The sequence below is a fragment of the Lagenorhynchus albirostris genome, chromosome 11, assembly GCF_949774975.1.
Source record: "Lagenorhynchus albirostris chromosome 11, mLagAlb1.1, whole genome shotgun sequence".
Lineage (NCBI taxonomy): Eukaryota > Metazoa > Chordata > Mammalia > Artiodactyla > Delphinidae > Lagenorhynchus > Lagenorhynchus albirostris.
The window spans coordinates 32,058,246-32,079,480 of NC_083105.1; the positions used below are offsets into that span (position 1 = coordinate 32,058,246).

The 21,235-nt window shown below is 33.1% G+C and overlaps 1 protein-coding gene across 1 annotated transcript in view; it reads left to right on the top strand.

Annotated features, from left to right (window-relative positions):
- CEP290 (centrosomal protein 290) overlaps positions 1–21,235 on the top strand; it is a 97,506-nt gene that overhangs the window by 58,404 nt on the left and 17,867 nt on the right. Inside the window, exons 32-45 of the mRNA XM_060165044.1 lie at positions 37–492; positions 1,295–1,459; positions 2,424–2,531; positions 2,750–2,884; positions 4,098–4,364; positions 4,983–5,090; positions 5,743–5,942; positions 8,310–8,523; positions 9,474–9,611; positions 11,536–11,757; positions 12,107–12,229; positions 16,152–16,297; positions 16,630–16,785; positions 19,360–19,483. Of these exons, the coding sequence (XP_060021027.1) occupies positions 37–492; positions 1,295–1,459; positions 2,424–2,531; positions 2,750–2,884; positions 4,098–4,364; positions 4,983–5,090; positions 5,743–5,942; positions 8,310–8,523; positions 9,474–9,611; positions 11,536–11,757; positions 12,107–12,229; positions 16,152–16,297; positions 16,630–16,785; positions 19,360–19,483 (2,562 nt within the window). The remainder of the gene's footprint in view (positions 1–36; positions 493–1,294; positions 1,460–2,423; positions 2,532–2,749; positions 2,885–4,097; positions 4,365–4,982; positions 5,091–5,742; positions 5,943–8,309; positions 8,524–9,473; positions 9,612–11,535; positions 11,758–12,106; positions 12,230–16,151; positions 16,298–16,629; positions 16,786–19,359; positions 19,484–21,235) is intronic.

Here is a 21,235-nt window from a genome sequence, read left to right on the forward strand (position 1 = left end):
TTGAAACTTCCTACAAACATATATTTTTTATATTAGGCACAGTCTGATGAAAAGGCACTAATTGCCAAGCTGCACCAACACGTTGTCTCTCTTCAAGTTAGTGAGGCTACCGCTCTTGGTAAGTTGGAGTCGGTTACGTCTAAGCTGCAGAAGATGGAGGCCCATAATTTGCGCTTAGAGCAGAAACTTGATGAAAAAGAACAAGCTCTCTATTCTGCCCGTTTGGAGGGGAGAAACAGAGCAACACATCTGCGCCAAACAATTCAGTCTCTACGACGGCAATTTAGTGGAGCTTTACCCTTGGCACAACAGGAAACGTTCTCTAAAACAATGATTCAGTTACAAAACGACAAACTGAAGATAATGCAAGAAATGAAAAATTCTCAACAAGAACATAGAAATATGAAGAACAAAACACTGGAGATGGAATTAAAGTTAAAGGGGCTGGAAGAGTTAATAAGCACTTTAAAGGATGCCAGGGGAGCCCAAAAGGTAAAACATTGATTTTAAGTTCAGTATTTTCAAAAGAGTTATGTAATAACTTTGAGTTAATATGTGCCTATGTGAATAATGCTTAATATATGAACAAAATTCCGTGTATAATTTATTAATTCAGGTTTTATAAATTAGGAGTTTGGGCTATTTGGATATCTTTTTATAAATAAAATGAGACTCCTCTAAGCCATGGTTTCAATAGAAATGCTTAGATTGTATAATATCAAAGAATTTTAAACACTCTAGGAAAGTTTATATATTAATTAAATACTAATTATAATTTTTCTTAAACATTGTAGTGGTTAGTTGAATTCTACTCTTCATAATTATTATGTTTAAAATTATTTACAAGTAGTAGGCCCACATTTATTTTTTAATATAAATTTGTTTTTGCCCTCATTTGGAAGGAATTAAACGAAAAATAATTATTTTGAAATTAAATTTTATTCTCTAGGCTAGAAACATTTAGGATTTTTATTTATGAAAGTAAAATGAATGTTGCAATTACATACATACACTAAGGACCCAGTAAATATATGAAAGTAAATGAATAAATGGAAGTGAATGTTAGTGATATCCATTCCAACATCATTTGAAAAATGTTTTATGTTAAGATCCCACATATTAGAAAAGTCTGGAAATTCTAAATAAACTTTTCCTTGTGGAACAACCAAGGATAATCTTATATCTTATTTTGTTATAGAATGTCCATTAATTTGAATTAAAATCATTAAGATCAGTGGAGAAGTATTTGTTTATATAGTATTTACATTTGTATGTATAATTTGTAAATCTTCAGGTAATCATTTGGCATACGAAGATAGAAGAACTCCGTCTTCAAGAGCTTAAACTCAGTCGAGAATTAGTCAAAGATAAAGAAGAAATAAAATATTTGAATAATATAATTTCTGAATATGAGCATACAATCAGTAGTCTGGAGGAAGATATTGTGCAGCAGAATAAGGTTTCATTTTATATTTACTTTCGTATTTGTTGCTAAGATTTTTAACATAACAACATTGCATGGGTGATTACATTATTTTCCTAATTGAGTGTAGCTCCCATTATTATTGTTATAAAATATTCTGTTTCTTATTTTTTAAACTATTCTAAAAATACATATTTATTTAGTTGCATTAATAGTCTTAAAAGGAATAATTCATAAGCAAACTTATTTGGTAAGTTAATTTTTATTTCAATATTAGTTATTTGACTTTTCATGGTTACAAGTTTCTACTGGCTCTCACTGATGGAATAGGAGAAGGCAGCTTGGTGTAGAATAAAGCACAAAGGCTTTGGAGGCAGATGATATTCACTAAGCACATGCTTGCTTGCTTCAGAAATTCTGTTGTTCCTTCTGCTTAGATTGTTTTTACCCCAGATAACAGTATTGATAATGCTTTCATTGCCTTCTGGTCTTAGCTCAAATGTCTTACCTTATCAGTGAGGCCTTCACTAGCCACTCAGTCTACAACAGTAAATCTTATCATCAAGATTCCCTGAATAGGGATTACCTAGTTTCATTTTACTCCATAGCACTCATCACCCTCTGACATATTACATACTTACTTGTTTATTGACTATCTCCACCTCACTAGTGTATAAGTTCTGTAGTGAAAGGTACTTGGTTTTGTTCACTGCTGCGTTCTCATTGTCTTGAATAGTGCTTGACACACAGAATGTGTCATTAAACATGTTTTGGATGAATGGATGGATGGGTATATGGATGGATTGAAATCCTGACTCCATATCTGCCTGTCTCTGTGATCTTAGGCAAATCACTTCATCTCTGAATTTACTTCCTTTTTCCATAAAATGAAAATAATAGTGACCTCAAAGGGTTGTTGTGAGGATTAAATAAGAAAAATGTGTGTAAAAATTCCTGGTGAGTATCTCTGTGTGTGTCTGACCCAAACTGTCTTTTTCAGTTTCACGAAGAAAGACAAATGGCCTGGGATCAGAGAGAAGTTGAGCTAGAACGTCAACTAGATGTTTTTGACCGTCAGCAAAATGAAATACTAAATGCAGCACAAAAGGTATGAATGATTAGTCTTGTTTGCTACTCTGTAGCACGGCCTATAATGTTAACAAATAGAAATATTTTCTAAGGTCGGATGGAATTTTAATTGATGGTATCTTTTTATGTTTCAACTGTAAGTGGAGTTTAACCATGTCATGTCATATAGTTGTAAAAATGAATATTGTTCTTCTCAATGCTGCAACTGCTTTTTTAAAAAATTCTATTTCTCAATAGTTTGAAGAGGCTACAGGATCAATGCCAGACCCTAGTTTGCCCCTTCCAAATCAACTTGAGATTGCTCTAAGAAAAATTAAGGAGAATATTCGAATAATCCTAGAAACACAGGCAACGTGCAAATCACTAGAAGAGGTAATTAGAAGAATTTGCATTTTGATTAGTGCATTATTAGGTATGCTTGTGGCATTTTCTAAGTAATATTTTTAAATGAGGATGAAGCATAAAATGATGAATCTGTTGCTTATTCTGTTCTCCTTTTTTATTCTCCTATAATGTTTCTAGTAGCTGATAAAAAACAGCAGATATGGCTAATTTGAAATTACTCTCCTTTTAATCATTATTTGCCACTTTTGGGCATGTTCTTCAGTTGCTAGCGTGAAAGGAAACAAAAAGAGCATTTGACTGTAGCTTTATGAGCAATATATTTCTTTCCTCTCTATGATCAAGAATTGTTTTCATCCTTGTTTATTTTTATGTTTTATTTTGAAGTGCACGTTTTATACTCTGGATCAATTTTCAGTTTATTCCTTTTTGTAGATAGTTAAAGGGCTTGAAGGTAAATTAGAAATTATTTCTTAGTTTAATCTAGGTCTTAAATTTGGTTAATAGATGATTAGATCTGTCTTCTTTATTAAATTCTACAGAAAATAGTATAAACCGAGTATGTTTAGATGTCAACTAAAATGAAAATCATATTAACTGTAAATACATTTTAAATAATTTTTTAAATTGTGCACTTTTAAACCAACTGAGGAAACTTAGATTGTCTTCTGTAATTGTAAATTTGTTGTTTATGTGTATTGCCGCTGAGTTACTAGAATTTAAATACCTGCCTTAATTCTGTTGAGGAGAACACACTTTCTTCTGTTTTGTTTTGATAAGCTGCAGATTTTATAATAGTGACCCATTGACTCAGGCCACTAAAATTCCAATTTTTATACTTTGTTGACTTTATAGGTTACTCTTCTAGTGCTTTAATAGTCAGTGGACCAAAATAAAAGGAATGGTTTATTACATTTTCTTTCTAAATCTATCACCACCACACATTTCTAGTTCTAAATCTATAAGACCTAAATAAAGTACTGTAAGTAAATTTCATTTTCATCATAACAGTGAAATTTCTAACACATGTGATAATCTTACAAATAAGTAAAATATACATGTAGATAACTGCTGTCACATAGAAATACAGTCGATTAACCTTATTAAGTATCATTTGGCTATTATAAGTATGATGTGAAAAATAAACTGAAACTCCTTTCCTTGCTTATAGCTAATCTCACTAAAATTCAGATGAAGCATTTTTAAAAGAAAAATGTATTTTTTTATGATTTGATCATTGCAGAAGCTAAAAAAAAAAGAATCTGCTTTGCGGTTAGCAGAGGAAAATATTCTGTCAAGAGACAAAGTAATTAATGAACTGAGGCTTCGATTGCCTGCCACTGCAGAACGAGAAAAGCTTATAGCTGAGCTAGGAAGAAAAGAGGTGGAACCAAAATCTCATCACACATTGAAACTTGCTCATCAGACCATTGCAAACATGCAAGCAAGGTTAAATCAAAAGGAAGAAGTGTTAAAGAAGTATCAACATCTTCTAGAAAAAGCCAGAGAGGTATTTTATTATATTATGTTATGCTCTTTTATTTATTATGATGTTTTTTAGACAAATGCCAAATACTGTTCTGCCCTGAAGTGGTATTTCATTTCTTGTTTTCAAATGATTCTATTCAGGTATTGTTACTTTCACGCGATTGGATTACAGATCTGTCAGTAAAACTGGCAGTTGTGTTATGGACCGACTAAATTGCTAAATTAGGCTTTCATGGTGAAACTATGTGATTTTGAAAAATATCATTTGAGTTAATAGGTAAAGACTGAGGCAGTAAGTTAGAATGAAATCTGTCACACAGGTATCAGTGGAAATCAAATTTGCTAGAACTTGGAGGGGAAAAAAATCTGACATTTAAAAATTTGCTAGAAACAAGTTAAAAGCTGATGGATACATATTATTCTAATATTAATAATAAATTATTCTCTAAGCCTGGGCTTGTCAGTTTGAACATGTGCTAGGGGAAATGTATACAGGTATAAATAAATACATGCAGATGTTGTTCCTTCCCTATCTCATAAGGATTTTAGAAGGTAAAGATAAGAAAATATTTAAGACCTTTAGAATGTGAATTTATTTGAATCATAATATAAGATATAGTTTTGATTTCTTGTAAAACAGGAACAAAGAGAAATTGTTAAGAAACATGAAGAGGAACTTCATATTCTTCATCATAAATTAGAACTACAGGCTGATAGTTCACTCAGTAAATTCAAAGAAGCAACTTGGGTAAGATTCTAAGAACTTTGTTCTATTCTTTATTGATTTTTGAGACCATGCAATTGAAAATTTAGCTCTCCCTTTTTTTTTTTTTTGGACTAGAAGCCATCCTACCTTTTTTTTTTTTTGCCAGAATAATCTTCTGAAGACACAGCTGTAATCATTTTTTCCCCTAAACCGACATTTGTTAGTAGCTTACTGCTGCCTACAAAATCATGTTTATGTTTCTTAGCCACGTACTCAAAGCCTTCCATGATCTGACCTCAATCTTTCTTTTCAAATCTGCACATTAAGTTTACCTGTGTCTAACTGCTTTCCATGTTCTGAATTCAGTTCATTCTTGCCTCTTTTGATCATTGTATTCTATATGTGCGAAATGACCTTAAGCAAACCTTAGCTTCCTCAAGCCTTAACTCATTAATTCAATCAACATTTATTTATTGATCCCCCACTACATGTAGGCACTTTGCCATATACTGGGAATACAAAGAATAAGATCTATATTTCCTATCTTCTTTAAGCCTTCATTACCTATTAAATCATTACATTTTAGATTTGATATTATATTTTGATCATTTAAGGAACCAAGTTAAAATTATGGAGTAAGTATGGCATTGCATTGTACCTGCTCATGGCTAATATAACCAACCATATTTCATAGGATTTAATAAAACAGTCTCCTACTCCAGTTCCTACCAACAAGCATTTTATTCATTTGGCTGAGATGGAACAGAGAGTAGCAGAACAAGATGACTCTCTCTCCTCACTTGTGATCAAACTAAAAAATGTATCTCAGGATTTAGAGAGACAAAGAGAAGTCACTGAATTAAAAGTCAAAGAGTTTGAAAATATCAAATTACGGTAAGTCTTAGAAATGTAGATATTGGCAAATGGGAATAATGATATAATAAAGATAAATGTAAGCATTTGTTATGTCATGCACTGTTCTAAAAATGTTGAATATATTATCTCATTTTATACTACTTGTGACATAGCATATTCACTCCATTTTGCAGTTAGGAAACTAGGCTGTAGGAAGCCTCAGTTACATGCCTAGGAGAAGATGGGAAAGCCACGATTTGAATCTAGTCAGTCTGACTCAAGAGCCAACTCAGATTCTTACATAGAATCTCATCTTTAACCTTTTTAAATTTCCATTTTATTATCTAAAAAGTGAAATGACAGTACTTACCCTGGCTCTTTCAAGGTGGTTATATAAAGGCCAAATGATGATGTATGTGGAAGTAATTTGAAAATTGTAAAGTAACATATAAATATAAAACTTTTATTTACATACCTATAACAGTTTCTGGCATACATTAAAGGCTCAAATATTTGTTGAATGAAAAATTAACCAATCTTTTTTATTAACCACAGTGACGGTAGAGGGCTCACAGCATTCTCTATATTAGAGATTCTAAACATTGTTCAACCATTTATCAGAATGTGTATTTTAAAACTAAAATAGGTTTATATTTAGGTATTTTGTAATCATTGTAGAACTATCTCTCTGAGGGTCAGTTTCGTATCTGAAAAAAATAAGAAAGCTAACTACTTAACTTATAATTCCATTCCATCTCTGAAGCCCTTATTAGAACCTTTGCTTCTTTTTTCATTTATCCAAGATGCTTCTGACAAAACTAACACTATTTGTGCTTAAGAAGCTGCTACTTTAAATAAGTTATTCTCTAAGAGAAAAGAGAATTAGCAACAGCATATGGTATATTTTCAATCTAATTTTCCCCATTCTGTTAAATTTTATACATGAGATGCTATTTTTGAAATATAGTAAGTTTCTGTCATATTTTAGAGCATAAAATTTCTTGCATTTTGAATCTAATTCCTGGATGTAGAAAATAATCATTTTTTTGACATTACCTTGTATATATAATTTTTTGCCACATGAAATACTTGAAGTTGTTGTTTTGTACCTTACCATGTCATTTTAGCCTAAAATTATACTTCTATTCTCTGTGTGCACATTGGCATACATATTTTAATATGTCTTAAGAAATTATAGTTCTTTGTCATTTTTTTAGTGAAACCTTGTATTTTTACACTTTGATGATTATTTAAAGTGACTTAAGTTTTTGCTGTAAGCAACAAGTCTGAGAGTGTTTAATACCTGTTCGTGGTTTAACAGACCTTCCTCTCACTGATCAAAGTTTAATCATTTGAATCTCCATATTGGTGACCTTATTAATGCAGTGTCTATATAAGCACAGTGAACTGGATATAATTCAGTTTATAAGGGTAATTAATACTGACTGAGCAGTAGGATTAATTGAATTAACTAAGTCTTTTGATAGTATCTACTTCTATATAGTATACAGCCATAGATAGAGTTATAGATACAATACTAGTGACTTTAGAACCATAATACATGTGATTTCTGTGAAGGTTTATATTTTGTCTTTGTAACATGTTGTTATAGGGCAGTGGTTCTCAAGCGGAAGTAATTTTGCTCTCCTCTCCCCGCTCCAGGGACATTTGTTATTGTCTGTAGACATTTTTGATGAGCAACTAGGAGGTACTACTGGCATCTGGTTGGTAGAAGCAAGGAATGCTGCTAAATATGTTTTAAAATGCATAGGACAGGGCTTCCCTGGTGGCGCAGTGGTTGAGAGTCCGCCTGCCGATGCAGGGGACACAGGTTCGTGCCCCAGTCCGTGAAGATCCCACATGCCGCGGAGTGGCTGGGCCTGTGAGCCATGGCCACTGAGTCTGCGCGTCCAGAGCCTGTGCTCCGCAACGGGAGAGGCCACAACAGTGAGAGGCCCGTGTACCGCAAAAAATAAAATAAAATAAAATAAAATAAAATGCATAGGACAGTATAACCCCCGCCCCAATAAAGAATTATCCAGTCAGAAATGTCAATAGTGCCATGGTTGAGAAATCCCTGATACAAAGGAAGCAGTCACATCTCGCAGGAACCATAATATTTAAAGTGTTATTTTGTTCATTCTCTATATTATTTCATCTAGAGCCACAAATTACTTGATGCAATTGCTGCAAAAAATAGTAGAAACTGGAAGAAAAAACTCTATTTTATGTTAAGTTTAAGAGTAGTTAAGTAGAATAAAGAATTGTTCATCTTTTGGATTTGGATCAAATCTTAGATTTTAAGGATGCTGAGGACCAAACATTTGTTCTTTGTAAAATTTGTGTCAATCAAATTGTTAATTGCAGCAACTACTCTATTAAGTACATATGTTTGCTTTATATTAGGCTCCAAGAAAATCATGCAGATGAAGTGAAACAAATAAAAGCACAAGTAGAGGATTTGAGGTGTCTTCTGGCCCAGTCACAAAAAGAGTCGCAGAGTTTAAAATCTGAACTTCAGGCTCAAAAAGAAGCAAATTCAAGAGCTCCAACAACTACAATGAGGAATCTAGTAGAAAGGCTGAAGAGCCAATTAGCCCTGAAAGAGAAACAACAAAAAGTAAGTAACAATAGAAAATTATCAATATTTAAGAAAAACATGTGGTAGATTGCTTTTACAAAAGATTTGTAGAAGATGATAGCATGTATCTCTCTCATAATAAAAAGTATAAGCCTTATCTTGAGCAGGGTTGGGTTTTTATAATTCTTTTAAATAGCTTTATAGATAGGTGTTGTTTTTAAGTTCAGATATAGTGTAATTTATCTTTTTATGTTTTCAACCTGATTTGTGGGTTAGCAGTAGGAAATAAAGGGAAATCTTCATTACATTATTTATTTTCTCTCCTTTCCTATAAGGATTGTATGTTACTGAGGCTATTTTGAATAATTTGAATAATTGAAAAATTTTAAGTAACTTTGGGGATTAAGAGGGAGTTAGGATAAGAGGAGGAAAGATTAAAGAAGGAGATCGCAGAGATAGTGTTATGAAAAGGAGTTGGTCAGTGGATTAACAGATTTATTAGTTTTTTTATTTATCTCATTTTATATACTTAACTGTTTTAGAAGGTGCTGCTGTTTTTCTGTGCTAGCTCATGAAATTTATTGGCAAATTTTAAGTCTTCTAATCTTGTAACTTTCCTTGTCTACTTACATTCAATTAATTTCACATGGAAGTATGTACTAAGTGAGTAATTTAAATAAATATTTCAACTTGGAAGTTTGAAAACAAAACATGCCTGGGTTTTGTAGTACAGATTGCTTGATTCGATGCTGGGTTCTCACAATTATTATTATCAAGATTTTGAATTCACACTCAATTTGGAAAGAATTGAATTCACTTACTAAAGGAAATTCATTTGAAAAAGTTGGGTTGTTAGTTTGTGAATTCTGTTTGATTAAACACATGGTATTTTAGGAAAACAGTTTAAAGTAATAATGCTTATGTATATTTTGTATTGCTTATATGAAATACCAATTTTTTAAAAATATTACGTATGTTGTAACTTTTAGGCCCTTAGTCGGGCACTTTTGGAACTTCGGGCAGAAATGACAGCAGCAGCTGAAGAACGTATTATTTCCACGACTTCTCAGAAAGAGGCAAATCTCAATGTTCAACAGATTGTTGATCAACATACTAAAGAGCTAAAGGTGCGTATTGACATGTGCGTTAATATAACAGAATTCCTGCTAATTCCCATTGGAAGAGAATCCACTTGGATATATAGTAATTTTAATAATGAATAGGGAATTTATTCTAATGAATTATTGGTGGATATACACATGTCCACACAGTTGGGGTTTTTTAAAATAAATTCATTTATTTTATTTATTTATTTTTGACTGCTTGGGTTTTCATTGCTGTGGGCAGGCTTTCTCTAGTTGCAGTGAGCAGGGGCCACTCTTCATTGCAGTGCGCAGACTTCTCATTGCAGTGACTTCTCTTGTGGAGCATGGGCTCTAGGCGCAAGGGCTTCAGTAGTTGTGGCTCACGGGCTTTGTTGCTCTGTGGCATGTGCGATCTTCCCAGACCAGGGATCGAACCTGTGTCCCCTGCATTGGCAGGCAGATTCTTAACCACTGCGCCACCAGGGAAATCCTACACACAGTTTTGAACACTAAGCATGTTTATTGTACTCACTGAATAGCATCTTGGGGATTAGCAAAGGATAGGCCATTATAAGCTATTTCTCCTAACAGAATTAAATTTAAGAAATATTTTTCTTAGGATTTTAAATTCTATATTGATAAGCAAGATAGGTGTACAGATTCCTTTGTTTTATTTCTTTTGCCTTTTCAGAATTTTCCATTTAGTTTTTGCTAAGTTCATAATATGAGTTAGTTAGCTTTCCCTTTTTAGCCCCTGAAATAGTTTATGGAAATCATGTGGTCCTTGACATTTAATCTACAGAGCTGCCTAACTTTAAAGCCTTTTTTTGAAGTTATTTATTATTTTTTGACAATGTATTTTATTATTTTCTTACCCAGTTGTTACGTTTGGAACTGTATAAAATTTTTTCTCCAAAACATATACATTTAATGATGATTTTCAAATTTCTTCACATAAAGTTTCATATAGTATATTTTGAGTAAAATGAAAAATCTACTTTGTATATGTTTTGTTTGTAATTTTTATTTGCTCTTGGTTTATTTGTATATACCCTTCATCGCCATTAAACCATATACCCTTCATTGCCATTAAACCATGTAAGGACTGGATTTTAGTCAGATTTTTAAAATCTCTTGTGCCTATCAAGATTATTAGCATAGTTGACAGTAAAAATCCATTCAGTAATAAATTTATAAATAGGTATAGCCCTTTGATGATGTCTTCTTCAGTACCTTTCTCTTTGCCTGAAATTTCTTCTCTGAATTCTTTACATTCTTCCAGTCATTTTTCTTGAAGGCTTTTTTGACTCTCCAGGAGAGTTTGTTTGTCTCGTAACTGCACTATAATACTACTAGTTTCCTATTAGTGCTATTGGTAATCCCTTTTGGCCTGTAATAATTTATTCAACAAGACATATAATAAGTACCAGTATTCCCATCAATGTTACTATATGGGACAGCTAAGAACTCCTTTCCAGTGGCTTATATATACTGTCTAATATTGTGAGCTACCCTTTTATGTCTTGTCTTTACAAAGTGGATTAGAAACTACTTAGAGTAAAAGATTTTGTTTTATACTACTCTTATGCTTCAGTGTTCAAAAAAGAAATTGCTGTGTACGTTGATATGTACTTGTTTTTCTAGTAAATTAATTCAGCCATAATGAAACATTTGCTTATATGATAAAATTTTGGTTCTAGGTGTTTGTTAAAGATGAATTGCTTTAGACAGCTTCTTCATGTTTTGTTTTGTTTTTTCCCCTCAAAGTAAACTTAGTTCATTTGAAATGAAGCTAGAAAAATTTATGTAGTTTGTGGTGGGTTTTTTTGCATGTATGTGCTTAAAAATTTAGACTGAAACTTTCTTTTTAGTAAGTATTAATGGTGTACTTTCTCTATTATTGTTGCTTTTATCATTGATACTTGCTGAAGATTCATGAATTAAACCTTTCTTTATCTTGTATTAGTCACAAGTTGAAGATTTATGTGAAAAAATTTTAAAACTTAAAGAAGCTCTTAAAACAAGTAAAAACAGAGAGAACTTACTAACTGATAATTTGAATGACCTAACCAGTGAACTACAAAAAAACCAAAAAGCCTATAATAAAATGCTTAGAGAGAAAGATGGAATTGATCAAGAGAATGATGAACTGAAAAGGCAAATTAAAAGATTAACCAGTGGATTACAGGTAATTTTATATTTAATTGTGATAATGTTTTGATTTATAATATACAGGTAGTAGTTTATTCCCACTTTTTAATTCTGTCTATAATATTTGCTGAAACTAGCTTTCAAATCACTTTGATTAATGTAGTTGCTAATTCTCTCAGTGACCTTTACTGTATTTGTAGTTTCAGGGTAGCATATCTTATTAAAATACAGAAGTAGCTACTATGTTATTCTTAAATATCAATAGTGTCGTTTAGAAAGCATGGTTAGCTGTAGTCTCAGAAAGTTTCTACAACTGGAGTATTTGTTGTGTATTTTGTTTGATACTTTTTTATTTGTAAAATGTAAAAATACATCTTATTTTTCAGGGCAAAGCTCTGATAGATAACAAACAAAGTTTAATTGAAGAACTCCAAAAGAAAATTAAAAAGCTAGAAAGCCAACTGGAAAAAAAGGTGGATGAGGTAGAAATAAAACCTGTGAAAGAAAAGGTATGTGAAGAAATGTACTGATATGTTTAAGGTAGTGATAGACTTAGTTAAATATGTAATTGAAGAACAGATAATTCATTGATCTGAGGACCTGATACATATACCATAAATGGTACTGGATAACATAGAGAAGTTTAAGACAAGTTTCAGTCCTTTAGGAATTTACAGGTCTGCTTGAAGAGACACCAATAATGTAACTCTTATTCAGAAATTACTATATCATCTTCCTGACGTTACAGTACCTCCCAAATCCCTTCATACCATACATACCCAGCTGTATTTATCACTTTTCTCAATATAATTGTTTATATAGATTGGTTTATATAGACCTTTAGGAAAGAAAGCTGGGCATTTTTATTCTATCTTGACCCACATGTGTCCTTTTTAATCCTTCAATGAACTGGACTATTATTTCAGGGTAAACAAAGTGACTTGGAGTATATTCAATATTTGCAGTAATAATCAATAACCAACCCACTCATAAATTGATTCTGTAATGTGAGAAAAACAGCTGAAAATTTTCTTACAAGTTAACTAGTAAGCTATTTTGTAATAAAAATTACTGATAGACATAATCCAAGGAAAAACTAAAACTGGCTAAAATCCACATAATTAAATATGTTGTAAATAATAAACTGGAGACAAGATATAAGTAGCATTGAAAAGATCAAAAGTGACCTTGGAAATATTGGTGTTAGTAGTAATGTTTGCCCCTGAAGAAAATCTCAGTGGAGGAGCCATAGTTAGGAAGAATTTTTATTGTAACGTTTACCCAGAAAATATTCATATCTATAAGATAATTTCAATAACATGAAAGAAAATTAAGTATCTTTAATGGCACTGAATAGAAAATAGGTAATGGGATTAAAATGTTTTAGTAGGGTATATTCTAGAAAAACATTTTCCTTATGAAAATTTATCATTGTCAGTATAATTTTGATCTAAATGTTTGCATTTATATACATGGAACCACAACATACTTGTCAGAAGCTTTGCTGGTGAAAACTGCAAGGTCAAAATGTCCTTACTCTTCAGGATTGCTTTCTTTGCTGCCTCCCTACTTGGCCATAAGTCTAATCCTTGGGTACTAGTTTCTAACCTGATTCCTATCAAAATACCTCAGTAGCCTTGTGGCTTTGCCTAGACCTCTAACTTCTGTGCTTCAGTTTATTTCTCCTTAAAATAGAAATAATACTATTTGTAATTCCAGCTTCTCAAGATTATTTTGACATGAAATGAAATAATATATGAAAGTCTTTGTAAGCCATCAAGTCTATACCAGGGTATGATATTAGAAAAAGAATGAGAACACAGAGAGCTACAATAACATTACAATCTATATTCAGGAATTTGATGAGACTATTCTTTCGGATTCCACAGCACTGGTCATTTCTAATTTTTTTTTTACTCAAAAAATGGTTTCATATTGAAATTTCAACACCTTTTTCTCTGTAAACAATGTTTGAGGGGCTTCCCTGGTTACGCAGTGGTTAAAGAATCCACCTGCCAATGCAGGAGACACGGGTTCGAGCTCTGGTCCGCAAAGATCCCACATGCCATGGAGCAACTAAGCCTGTGCGCCACAACTACTGAGGCTGTGCTCTAGAGCCTGCGTGCCACAACTACTGAAACCTGCGCACCTAGAGCCCGTGCTCCGCAACAAGAAAAGCCACTGCAATGAGAAACCCACACAGTGCAACGAAGAGTAGCCCCTGCTCACCACAGCTAGAGAAAGCTCGCACGCAGCAACGAAGACCCAATGCAGCCAAAAATAAACTAATTAATTTAAAAATTAATTAATTAATTTAAAAAAGAAACAATGTTTGAGGCCTATCTATATAAGGTAACAAAACCCACCCCCAGTCCTTGCATTCCTGTGTTTCTTACACTTCTCTGCTTGTCTCTGTAGCATTTATTACTATCTGACATACTAGAAATTTACTTATCCATGTGTTCATCTTTTGGACTGTTAACTTTGATGGCAGGAACTTTGCTGGTTTTGTTTATTTTTGTATCCTCAGCCACGGGAACAGTCCCTGTCATGTAGTAGATGTTCAATATTCGTTGGATGAATGAAAATTTTAAAATGCAATAACATTATCCTGAAATTTATGATAAGAAGCTATTGGTACAGAAAATACAAAAAGAGAACTTCTCGTCCTCTCTTCTCCTCTTTTCTCCCCCAGTCAAGATCAGACCGTTGGTGACATTTGCCTTTGTTGTTTTTCTGTTTATTTTTAAATTACTTCAGTCTTGTTTCCCTACTTCACTCCTACTTCAGAGAATAATATCAGATGGGATAGAACTGCCCAATCTCTACAGAATACACCATGCTGCAGAATTGTTTACATATACCTTTTGCCCTCAACTAATACTTACATTTCTGGAAATACACAAAATTCCTTGTATGTATTTTAGAAAAAATAGAAGTTAATAACTATCAAACACTTACTGAAGTTTTTTACATTTTTTTAAAGGATACATGTTAGCTGAACTAGATAAATAAGGTAAAAAATTGGCCAGTATGGGAGAAGATCGTTTTGATAGGGCTACTTATCTTAGTTGGGTATTTGACTTTAAACTGTGGCTTTTAATCCTTTCAGCCCCAACATTCTCTTTTATAGTAAATACAGTGTTTCATAATGTCCCCTTTACTATTCCAAATGAAGTTTTTAGTTAATATAAACTACCTACGTGCATAATTTCAAAATTTCACCGTAAATGCCCTAAATGAAATATGAAGGAGAAACATAGAAGGAAAATAATTTATAAAAATAATAAACATATTAATATATTTTTCATAATTCACCATGTAAATGCTTCATAGAAAACATAATGAAATAGTCATGTGCTTCCACCTTTAGGAAACATCGATGTGAATTCAGAGCTACAAATGCAGACTAATACAAATGTGGTCTGTTGGCTCCCCACATGTCACAAAGGCATTGCCATTTGTTAATTTGATTTCCAAAATGGTAAACAGTTGTTTCTGTAGTTCTCAGCAAAATGACTTCTGTAGTCTTTACTTTTATAAGACTGCTGTATTCCTAGAAAATTCAGTACATAATAAAACCATTAAAAAATTGCTTGGTGGAAAGGACATAAATTCTTAGCTCAGACAATTGTGAACAGAATTTTTAACTATATGAATGTTCAGTAGGACACTTGATATTTCTTCAGTACATGGGACTGTTCTGCATTACATAGACTTTCCTTGGACACCTTATCTCAATTATAACAAACCATAACACCTAGCCCTGAAGTATCCTAGTTCCTTCCCCTTTTTTTTTTTTTTAAAGCACTTATCACCAGCTAACATACTTCAAAAAATTTTTTTTCTTGTTCTTTGTCTGTATTTTGCTCCCTTCCCCTAATCCAGCCAACCAACCAACCAACCAACATAAACTAGACTGTAATACCCATGAAGATAAGCCTTTTTTGTCTGGTTTATTCATTGTTTCTATTCCTAGTACTTAGAGTAGTACCTGGTGCATGATTCATGCTAAGTATATATCTGTTGAATAAGAGACATAATGTGCATTGAAGATTTGAAGGAGTTGTGATACTAGGAGATTGCTATGGGCTGACAAGATCGGGTTGGTCATTTATACATATACATTTTTTGTTGGAAGTTTACGTTAGTCATCATCCATTTGTATTAGACTCCTTTAGGAGTGTTGGCATTAGTCCAGACTGTTCCCCAGAATTTTATCTGTCAAGTTATAGAATACAGAATCTTAGACTGAAGGGCATTTTTGCTTACAGCTTGGCAGGCCTAAAGATTCTAGAAGTGACATAGCAAAATGAACCTGTTTACATATTCTTTAGGAAGTATTGGTTTACCATTGTTCTAGTAAATTGTAATTGATCATTCTAAAAAACAATATTGGTAATTTTCTTCCTCCTTTATTATTATTTACAGAGTGCCAAAGAAGAAGTAATTAGGTGGGAAGAAGGTAAAAAATGGCAAACCAAAATAGAGGGAATTCGAAACAGGTTAAAAGAGAAAGAGGGGGAAGTCTGTATTCTAACAAAGCAATTGAATACTTTGAAGGATCTTTTTGCCAAGTGAGTTTAAATTTAATGTAAACCTAATTAATTATGTATAGTCTTTAATTGACCTGGAAGTTAGTTTTTTGATAATATGAAAAATTTTTTAGTTTTAATTATCATTTATTATCTATAGTTCAATTTTTATTTTCTTTAAAATGTGTATTAAATATATTTTAACAATTTATAAGTGTAGTTTCCTATAATTTTGAAATAAGTTAGCTCATAGCAAATACAGAATGATCCAATTTTTGTATATTGGCCTTACAATAAGGAAGCTGCAATTTAATAAATTGAACAAGCCAAACAGTGAATGGTATATTTTCATGATTCTGTATTAAATCCCACAGAGCTGATAAAGAGAAACTTACTTTGCAGAGGAAACTAAAAACAACTGGCATGACTGTTGATCATGTTATGGAAGTGCGAGCATTGGAGTCAGAAAAAGAGTTAGAAGAATTAAAAAAGAGAAATCTTGACCTAGAAAATGACATATCATATATGAGGTAAGCTAATACGTGGAAATATAGAAACTGATATAATAAATGTGTGTCACCTTAAGCTTGCGTTCTGTTGATTCTTTTCCTATGTGAGTTGAGATAGTCCTACTTCTTTTTATGCCACATAAATATGGATTATATTCTTGAACTTTTGAATATTATATTCTGTGACTCTGGATCTTGGTTAAATTGTATGGAAGATGCAGATATATTTTTGTTTTAGCAAGTCTGGATAGGTTCAGGCCCCATGTGCTAACCTGCTTTATGTGGGCTATGGTTCCGGTATTATTTTCAAAGCTTTTACAATGCTCTTTGGCTCTGTTCTGCCTATGCAACTCCCTATTGACAGTCTGCTATGTGGGCTGTCTTCTATTCAGTTCTCAGACTCTTTAATATTCTGATTAGGATCAGATCCATACATTCATGCTCAGGGGTGAGCCCAGAAGTTCATAAGCAACTTTATAAGGTTCCTTTCTTGAGCTCCTTTCCTTCTGTGATCTCCCTGATACATTTGGTTTCTCTCGGGCTCCCCTTTCTGGTACTTCGATACTTCGAACCAAATCTGTTGCCCTGTTGCGCCGTGCACTTCAGCTATTGTGATCTTGTCTGCAGCTAAGCCAGCAGCTGGAGGGCAGAAAGGGGACATGGCGGAGGGGGAGGGGCACTACTTTGCCTTTCCACCTTATTAATTACAGCTCTACCAATTGGAGAAGAAGATTCCTCTCCCTAAAAATTTTGGCTCCTGTGAGTTCCCCTTGCAGCCTCTGCCACCACTGCCTTGGAATTGCCGGAGGGTTGGGACATGAGAGAATGCATAGAAGAGAAAAATAAGAGGGATTTTTGCACTGTCTGTGAGAGTTGTTAAGCACCCTTTCTCCTTACTGGAGCTAGAACTTTAAGCCTTGCCTGTGGAGCTCTCTCCCTCTGTGCTGAGGCTCATCTTCAGGTTTCAAGCTGTGTTGTGTTCAGGTCAGGAAATACTAGAGGAAAGGAAAAGGTAAATTTACCACCTGTTTGCTGGTATTTCAGATTCTCGTGTTTTGTCCCAATCTGTAAAATATTTACTTTTCAAGGTCCTTGTGAGCTTTCAACCTACGTTCCATCTCATTTCCTTCTAAGTCATTGTTTCTTAAATTCTTCAGAATTTTCCTTGATGGAGAAGAACAAAATGAAACATTTTTCTTTGTTTTGACATCTATTTGTAGCTACTGTCTGGTCCTAGCCTCCCTGTTTTTCTTAGTCTAAACATATGTTCAGAATAAAACCGAATCCTTTTATTCTCCTTTGCAGTTTTCTCAAGGATCAAAATATTTTAGTTTTGAAACCTTCTAATACTTTTAGATATTTAATAGCTTTTTTTAATATCTTCATTGGAGTATAATTACTTTACAATGATGTGTTAGTTTCTGCTTTATAACAAAGTGAATCAGTTATACATATACATATGTTCCCATATCTCTTCCCTCTTGCATCTCCCTCCCTCCCACCCTCCCTATCCCACCCCTCTAGGTGGTCACAAAGCATGGAGCTGATCTCCCTGTGCTATGCAGCTGCTTCCCACTAGCTATCTATTTTACGTTTGGTAGTGTATATATGTCCATGCCATTCTCTCACTTTGTCACAGCTTACCCTTCCCCCTCCCCATATCCTCAAGTCCATTCTCTAGTAGGTCTGTGTCTTTATTCCCGTCTTGCCCCTAGGTTCTTCAGAACCTTTTTTTTTTTTTCAGATTCCATATATATGTGTTAGCATACGGTATTTGTTTTTCTCTTTCTGACTTACTTCACTCTGTATGACAGACTCTAGGTCCATCCACCTCACTACAAATAACTCAATTTCGTTAATAGCTTTTTTTCTAATATGAATCTGTGGAGGCTGAAGTAATTGGAGAAGACTTTATAAAAGAGATTGAACTTGTCTTCTCAGTTCAAATGTGAATTTCCGAATTTTATGAATCAGATCTAGATTTTAAAGGTGGAAGGGACATTCCGAGAAAGCAGAACCCTAGCAGAGACATAGTGGCAGGAGTGAATCTTTCATGTGTGGGTAAGAGTGGATCTATTTGCCGAAGTAAGGGAAGAGTCCTGGACAAATGTGCTGAACAGGTGTGCTTGTGCCAGATAGCGGAGGGCCTTGTAGGCCATGCAGGTGAGTAGTATAGATTGAAGAAATAGATTATTATCTGGCTCCACTAAGAACCTTATAAAATGCTTTACCATCTTGAGAAGCGCATGGATGTTATGAAATTATTATATAATGTTTTAAAAATAGTAGGTATTTTTATTCAGCTATTTTACACAATCCCCAAAATAGATGCATGTTCTTTACATATATTAATATATTTTTTTTAAATCAAAATACCCTTTTTAATTCATAGTTTAAAGGAGGCCAGCCGTGAATCCTCTGTAGAGGATCAGTTTATAATATAGTCATGTTTTAATTTAATTTTGTAAAGTTTTCAAGTTTTGTAGAATTTAAAAGAAATACAGTGTTAAAATATTTTTTTCTATTTTTTAATATGATAAAACAGTAAAAAGTTGGAAGTTTGAACAGTAAAGAGTCTGTGATTGTTGTTCATAGGACCCATCAGGCTCTTCCTCGAGATTCTGTTATAGAAGATTTACGCTTACAAAATAAATACCTCCAAGAAAAGCTTCATGCTTTAGAAAAACAGTTTTCAAAGGATGCATATTCTAGGCCTTCAGTAAGTGCACATCTTTTCTTTTCATTTTTTGTATTCTAAAGTTTAAAAGTGAAATCAACTTCTACCTTTAGCTAGCTAAAAACAGTAGATCCTTCTCATTCATATTAATGCAATAAATCCAACTTTTATTTTTACTAGGTAATGATGTATGTTAACTTCTATAATTCTTTTTACATAATAATGGTAAACTTATGATTCTTATGCTTTGCATAAAATGTCATTACAAATGATTTCTGGAGATTTTTAAATGTAGTTATGAGTTTTGCTGTGACAAGAACATATAGTTAGATAAAATAGGAAGGTATGTTATGACATTATTTCCATTCAAATATGTGATACATTTCTCGTTTTTCTTTATAAAGTCTCATTAATGTAGAATTATTTGTTGTATCTTATTTTAAAACATTCATGTGTATATTTTTATTATTTTTTTTCCTTTTCTTTTCCTGTTTCTTCTCTTTCGTCTGCTTCAAGCAGAATCTGTTATGTGATGCAGCTACGCTTTCTCCTCTTGCTACCAGTGTTAATAAATACAGGCATAATATTTTTCACAAAAAGAACAATTTACACAGGAACCAAAAAAAACCCATAACAGTACTCAGAATTAAAAATAGGAAAGGAATAGATGTTAGGGACAACTTATATCATCAGGTACCTAGGAATATTCTACAGTGTTACAGTAATGAAGAAAAACACAAAGCAGAAGATATTGTAGATCCTACGGAGTTAACTAAATCTGAGTCAAGACCAAATAATAAATCAAGTCCATTTAGGTCAACTAATGGTACCTTGACGGATTTTAACTCCAATTTTGAAAAGGAACCAGATTGTAAAGTTGAAAAAATTAATCAAGACTGTTGTGAAAATAATAAACAGGAATATAAAAACAAGGAAGAGAATGAGCTAGGCAAGAATGAGAAAGAAAAGGGACACATAGCTGAAGATGTGAGTCACAACAACCACATGGATCCAGAAGAATCTGCTGGGGAGGACTGTGGTTACGGCACAAGCGCTGCTGCAGTGAGGCAGTGTGCTGAGGAGGATGCACAGGCAAACTCTGAAACTGATGTGTCAGTCCAGCCAAGAAATGAAGCGTCCCAGGTTTGAGTACATGGCAGTCCTTTATTCCTCTCTTGGCTGAGTTTTCTCATAGCAAGTGGTGTACATATATGGTGCAAATGGAAACAAATTGTGTAGGATTTGTAAAGAATATTAATTGTTAATAAACTTCTCCTTAAACCCTAATATTTGACGAGTTCCTACAAAAACTTAGTGGTTGTACATTTCCCGATTCATTTTAGTACTCACTGTTTTACCATTGGTATTGGTATTACCATTAGTACTCACTGTTTTACCAAGTATTAGATTAGGTAACAGAATAACGAAAATAAGGCACTTTAGATGAGTTCGTTTTGCCTTAGAAATTCCTGCTTCAGCATGCTGTAAAATCTCACTGCGAGTAAAATTTCACTACGATGAATAATATCAGTAAAAATCTGTTATGATGCTGTGTAACATTCTAACATATATAGCAAGTTCCTTTAATGGTCTTTTTGCCTTGTAACAGATACTTTTTTATAATGAGAAAAGGAAGCTTACATGTATTGCCTAGGTATAGTTTTCACAATACTCTGCAGAGAATTATTTCTACTTTATGTGGGAAGCTTGGAGAATAAGTAACATCTCTAGTGATCAAGAAGATGCAGAACCAGGATTTAAATGGAGGTCTGATTCTACAGTTTATGAACTTTC